Here is a 6,956-nt window from a genome sequence, read left to right as displayed (position 1 = left end):
GCCCCAGGTCGTTGGGGGGGGGGGGCATGGAGGGTAGGGTGGCTCCTGCTGGTGCGCACAACCTGGGAGGGTCATGGCCGGGTCGGGGTGTGTGCGTGGGGTTGCGTGTGCCCCTGGAGCTGTGCGCATGTGCGTGGTGGCATGGAATGGGATGCCTGTGGGCTGGGGCTGTGCTGGGCTCTTCGTGGCAGCGGAGCTGGCCGGGCTGCACTTAAGGCAGGTGGTGGCAGTGCTGGGAGGAGGTGTTGAGGGGACTACGGTGAATTTTTGAGGTGGCTGCAGCCCCCATTCCCTGTGCTGCCAGCCCCGAGCACACCCTGCCCCAGCCCCCACTCCCTCCCTCACTGCAGGGGCCTTGATCTGCCCCCTACGTCCCTTCCCTCCTCCCTCCCCTTCCACCACAACAGACTTACCAGCTGCCTGCAGCGCTCCATGCTGCCGGGCTGTGTATCGGAAATTGGAATGGTATCAGCCAATATGCCTCCTTAAAAATTGGCTATCGGTATCAGCCCCAAAAATCTCTATCAGTGCACTTCTAACTTTTTTTGCTGTTTCTTGAGCATCATTTTGATTTTCCCAAATTGCCTTTTAAATCTAAAATAACACGCATTAATTGTCACTGTATCCAAATGTCTTGATTTTTACAGTAGAAACAGATAAAACATAATTTGTCAGAGTCTCATCCCTTTTTGAAAGGGACATAATCTACAGGGGGCATGGTTTTATCATTTATTATTTTATTTTAATATTTCATCTCTCTTTATGACTCATGGCTTCTATTGTAGGCCACCCTGGGGAATGCAGCATAGGAGTCATATAAATGTAGAAATCTAATTTGTTTATTTATCTGTTGACTTGTTTATTATAGTTACAACTCTACCTCAAATGTTTGTGATGGAAAGAAATGGAGGAAAAGTACCTATTTGTGTTCATTTTTGTTATGGTCCCTTTTATTACTTGTACTGTATGGCCAGTCAATCTGTTGAAATAATTTGTGTAGGTCTTAACAGAGAAGCAACAGCTATCTTCATGGGAATTTTAGTAAACCACAAGAATGGTACAAGTTGCAGTATCTACAGTAATTTTAATTCTTTATTTTTGAGCCGATTAATTAGAAGTTGTTGCGGCTTTCAAGTCTGTTTGACGTTTAAGTTATTGACAGGCCATCACTTGATTCTTCAATGCACATTTTTGTGCTGTATGTTCCATAATATGTTGGTACCCTCAAAACTGCACTTTGCTCTTAATAGAAATAGCATGATGGCTTGTTTTCAGTGGAGCACTAGGGTGATTTCAGTCCAGTACTATCAGTAATCATAAATTTGCTGAAAGTACCTCGTCCAAGACCTGGTATCTGTAAAAAAAATAATCAAGAAATTGAGGAACAAGATAAGAATGGCAAAATAGAAAAATATAGTGGTAGGTTACATGTGTTTCCTCAAAGTTGGGTTTGGTTTTTTTTATGCTAACAGATTCTCAGCTGTTGTTAAAGTTATCATTGTTTCATTGTCGCTGCTGAGGTCCTCTTTTCAGATGTGTACAGAAGAATATGTAGCAAGGACAATGTTTTGACCTGTTAAGGATAATTTCTGTATAAGAAGAAAAATTTGAAGTAGATGTGACCCAAAAAAAGGTTCTGCTATGCACAGATGAAGAATATCCTTGTAGTTTATATAAAGCCATTCCTGTGTTACTGAGGAAATTTTTCAATAGCTACAATTTTTATGCTAAGTCCACAGTGATTTTACTTTAGAGTACCAGGGGGATCGCAAGTTAACAAATATGTTCCCAGGGATATGCTTTTGTCACAGATGATGCTTTGTATGAATATGATAGCAAATGTATCTAAATTATGTTGACACATGCCTGATAAGAAATGCATCTGAGCAAGGGCTGGGAAGTGTGCACCAAATTGTATAATTTTAACAAACAAGAAAGGAAAGGAGGTTTTGTTCTTGAGAATCTGAGTAGTAAGTACAAATGATAGGCAACACAAAAAGAAAATATTTGTCGATAGTACTTATTTAGTTTTCCCTTGTAATGTTTGATAATTCAGCTAAATGAATTTTAAGCATACTATCTAAATGCTTCGAAATGTTCTTTTCTTTCCTAGTCTTTCTTGTTGTTGGTATCTGAGAAGGACAGATTGCCAAGAAATCTCAGAGTAACACAGTTATCATTAAAGGATCTTTTTGAGGTACTGTTTATATGTATTTTATTTAACAAGTTACCTGTCTTCTGTTAAGTTTCTTCTAGTGATTGCGTTAAGAGATCTCTTCTCTTTAGCATCTTAAAAAGATGTTAGAGAGGTCCATTAAAAATTTGTACTTCAGGGGATAGAAAGCAAGCTATACAGAACTGCATTTACTGGCTAGTAAATAGTGGGCATACAACATATTTGTTGTAGAATACTAGAAGATGCCACCAAACCAGTATTTCAGTAGCACTGTACTAGTATTTTTACTATATAACTTTCAAATAGGGTTTGATTTATACTTGTGTCAGTAGACAGCAGTGATGTGGTTGGTATGGGGAACAGAGAAATGCTGAAAGAGGGAGGGAGGGCAAAAGTAAATTTTAAAGAGCATTAAATGTACTGTATGGTTTTCAGGAAGATTGCATATAATGGTAGCAGAAAAAATTGTCTCTGGGATCCACACTGGTTTTAAAGTAGCCTGTCTGGGTGCTCCCAGCAGTGTAGCTTGTTACTTGGCTAATTACATAAGTGTTAATCAAAATTGTTGGATGGGGGTGGGGTAGCAGCTAGCACTACTGCTGCTATCCAATACCAAGCTAGCTAGTTTAAAACTGCTGTAGTGATTTCAGGGTAGATGGGGCGTATCTCCTGTCTAGTAGATGCAAGTGGTATAGATAATCTGTAAAAGGCCCATGGTCTAGGAGCCAAGCCAGGCTTCTCCAGTGGTTGAACTGAAATTCCCTGTTTAAAAAAAAAAATCACCTGTGAAGCCTTATAATGTTGCATCCTGTACTAGTGTGATTGCAAACTACGTTTTCTGGCCCTAAAAGACTTGGTATCATCAGTACAGAAAAGGAGAGATTTATGCAATACTACTATGGTAGATAAATAGTATATGTATCGTACAAAATATAGAATATATATTACTAATACATAGTACGTAGTGTAAAATTAGAGTTCTTTGGGGCAGAGACAGCTGCTTTGTGGTGTTGTCTTTTTTTGTTGAACAGTTCATAGCAAATTGGGGCCATCACTGAGTTGGGGCTTTTAGGTGCTGTTGAATGCAAATAAATATATTTGCAGTTCAACTTTGTAATAGGTAAAGCAAACACCTTTATTCTGTTGCATTGTCATTGTTGCATCAAATTCCTAAGTAATGAAAAACTCTTGTTTTGGATGAGGTGAAAATAACCCTGGGAAAGAGAATTTCTGTCATGCATTGTAGAATAATGCGACTCTATAATGTTTTTACTTATTTCTTTGTTATCAGAAATATGTTCTCTTTGGACAATATGACAGAATAGACAGTTTACCACAACTGGTGGAATGGCTTATCTCCATTGGAGCAAACGTTGGGAGCATTGGAGCTTATCCACTTCATGCTATTGTTAAACTCTGCATCAAAACAAGTAAGCAGCAATCCATATTAAAATAAAACAAAGGCAACCAAGGCCAGCCTCCAGAAAATTTGTAACTGAAACCATATTTGACAAAATCTCAAACCAAATCATATCGGGAGATTATCTTCTATAGCTCAAGAATTTACTACAAAAAATATTACTCAAGCATCATTCCTTTTGTTCAGGTGTGTTTTGGAAGTCATATGATCCCAATACTAACATTGAAACACCATTTTCCTTGGTTAAAAGCCAAAGCATTGTAGCTATAAATGTCAACTTTGAAAATAATAGCAGTCTGTCTGTCTGTTTGATTTGAGTAACAGGTTAAAAATCAGTAGATCAAGACCAGAATTGCATATATATTATGAATCGGCCAAAATTTGGTTCTGTGTCCAACAAAGACGTTGACCCATAGCACCATTTGTTGATGCTTTTCAATTGTCTTTTGTCATTCACTCTCCGTCTTAAAAGGAAGGGTCTGTGAGAGGGTCTCTTTCACTCCAAGAGAAAATATAATATTATTTCCTCCTCCTTCTGTTTTAATATAACAGTGCACAGTTTTGTGACACCTTTTTTTTCTCATTTCAGAAGGGAGTGGTCTTTTCAGATGGCTGCTAGACCAGAAACCAGACTTGAAGGGTAGTATCAACCAGCAAGACAGTGATGGCTGCACGGTCCTACATGTTGTGGCATCTCATTCCAATGGATATTCCATGCAACGTATGTAAATAAGGATGGATTTTTTTTCCCCTCCATCTTTGGGCTTGTTTTGGTAAAAGCTGGGGGTGGGAAAGTCTCCAGACACTGATGTGCTTTAATGCATGCCAAGAAGAAGAATGGGAAAGGCTTGTAGTGTGAATGTAACCTTAATAACCACAGCAAATACAGTATCTGTTTCAAGAGTGCTGATACAATGTTAGGATTCCTTTTTTCTGATTGAAGATATATCCCACTGGTTCTCAAATTTTTTGGACTTGAGGCACCGCTCACTGGACTCAAGACACACCTTTTATAATTTTTGTGAATTGAGTGGCACCCAATTTCAAAAACTAATTTATATTACAATGCTTACCTCCTCACACAGGGTCTGGGCCATAGGGCTAGGGAACTTGCAGGCAAGGAGGAGCAAGCATCTGCTTAGCTTATCTGCTTATCTTCTCACAAGTTGGGGACCCTTAAGGATCTGGTGGCACCTCAGAGTGCTCTGGCACTCTGGTTCAGAATCATTGGTTTATCCATTAGGTGCAGCTTTTTTTCTTCTTCTTCTTGATATTTCTAAGTTTTGATGCCCTTTATAAATTGTATAAGGGCTTAGACCTGAATAGGTCTGGAGTTGTGTTTATTTGTAAAATATGTCTTGTCTTAGGTGTGACACATTGAGTTGTTTTTCAGGGGTTTCTTGTAAAGGTCAAATTATGATGCCACCTCTGAATTTCCTTTTTTCCCCTAGTTACAACTGTAGAAACTTAGCTTTATTATTATTTTTACTTGCATTTCTTAATAATTCCACTGGGTGGCAACAGGAAATGAGCATCAGTATTGATCCCATGATTACTTGGTTAAATGCTGACCTACTGCATTTTTGATAGTCTGTGGTAGTCTCATTCATAATATTGAGTTAGTTGTAGAAGAGTCGCATTTCATCTCTCATAGCCATCCCATCTGCTGCTAAATGAGTAGTGATAGAAGAAGCAGATGATGGAAGAAATTTCACAGCCATCTGCTTTTCCAAAAAAAACCACACAAAACCATAAATGGTAAGGTGTGAATGTACAAAGCCAGGCATTACATACGTAAAGTGTTTTGCTTCTTCCCAGATTTTCTTCCAGCCGGGTTATGCCTTGATGCTCTAGCAAGTAGGGACACAGTGGTAGGAGGTTCCTACCTTCTATCACTGTCTCTTATCCACCTCTTATCAGTGTCTTGGGAAAATGAAAAGGTCATCAAGTCATGACTAATGCTTCTTTCACTTGCTTGCTTGGCTGATCTCCTGGCTGTTCGGTGGGTGTGGCTTAAAGCAGACGTTCCCCTGTCCTGAGGTAAGGGGAGTACACATCTTCTTGGGCATGTCTACATTAGATGCTAACTGTGCAGTAGCCTAATAATACTGCATAGTAGCATGTCACTGCCCAAACAGAGCTAATATGCAACTGCACAGTATTATTAGGTGACTGCATAGCTTCACTAAAAAGGTGTGCTCTGGTGCTACTGCACAGTAACTGTGGTTAGTGCACATTAATTTACTACTTGATTATACACGTACTAAATTTAATGCACAGTAACTACTGTGCATTAATGAATATGTTGCCTTCTAGTACACTAAAAATATTTTAGGCATGGTCTTGTTAAACCTATTAGATTTCCAAGTGTGATCTTAATTTCTCCCTGCTTGAGTCTCTGGAAAATCATTATTTTTGAATCTACCTTCATCATGGCCCTAAGACTAAGTTGCACAGAGCAGTGAGGTGGGAGAGGACTCTCTAACCTATTGTATAAACTTTCTGGGAACTTGAAGTGTGGAATAGGCTTATACTTGGATTCCTGGTCAACTTATTGTGGCAAGGCCTCAAAACCAAGTTGATGCTTTTGAGACTCTTTTGATTTATTGTTTGTTCTAAGACATGTATAGTTTCTGTTGAAGGGAGCAAAAACAATATTGTATTTAGCAAAATGGTGATGAGCTTTATTGCAAGGCTTAATAATGCTTAGATGATCTTCTCTTCTTGATATGGAATGAAACTGGTGCTTTGCTCTGTTTTCATACTTAAGAATGTGGGATATTATGAAGAATCTGTCTTTATTGATCACCCCATAAAAGCCTTTTTTATGTAAGGCCCAACTTAATGGCTCAAGCACTGTGCTGGGACATAGGAGACTTAGGATTCAGTGTCTAGCTTGACCACTGTCCTGCTGTATGTTCTTAGACCTTGTGCCTCAGTTTTCCTATCTATAAAATGAGGGAAATGATGCTGTACACATACACATTGTATGGAGATCTATGGATGAAAACCACTATATAGGAAACAGATAGATAGTGGCAGTCATATGTAATATCGAGCTATTCATTTTTCTGTAATCAGCACTTGAACTATGGCAATAACTCCCCTGCCCCCTCCCCATAAACAGAGGCCCATGCTTTCTCTCAGTTGCATTTCTTTTTATGGTTTAGGTCAAACAGATGATGTGCAGATGCTCCTAAGTTATGGAGTGGATCCCACTATTGCAGATAGACTGTCAAGATGTGCTGTCGATATGCTGAAGAAAAATAAAAACTTCAAGGCTGTAGATATAATCAACAGTCACATAGCAAGACATCCTGCTTTCTCTACAGCATCACTAGGTATTACATAAGGCTGTTT

At 39.0% G+C, this 6,956-nt stretch overlaps 1 protein-coding gene across 1 annotated transcript in view; it reads left to right on the top strand.

The window, feature by feature from the left end:
• The window catches only part of TRANK1 (tetratricopeptide repeat and ankyrin repeat containing 1), a 78,903-nt gene that overhangs the window by 22,115 nt on the left and 49,832 nt on the right, over positions 1-6,956 (top strand). The window contains exons 6-9 of the mRNA XM_019508985.1: positions 2,114-2,197; positions 3,468-3,606; positions 4,186-4,317; positions 6,767-6,937. Of these exons, the coding sequence (XP_019364530.1) occupies positions 2,114-2,197; positions 3,468-3,606; positions 4,186-4,317; positions 6,767-6,937 (526 nt within the window). The remainder of the gene's footprint in view (positions 1-2,113; positions 2,198-3,467; positions 3,607-4,185; positions 4,318-6,766; positions 6,938-6,956) is intronic.

Source organism: Gavialis gangeticus, unplaced genomic scaffold (assembly GCF_001723915.1).
Source record: "Gavialis gangeticus isolate Ggan-Ray unplaced genomic scaffold, GavGan_comp1, whole genome shotgun sequence".
Taxonomy (NCBI): domain Eukaryota; kingdom Metazoa; phylum Chordata; order Crocodylia; family Gavialidae; genus Gavialis; species Gavialis gangeticus.
This window is presented reverse-complemented; position numbering and strand designations above follow the sequence as displayed.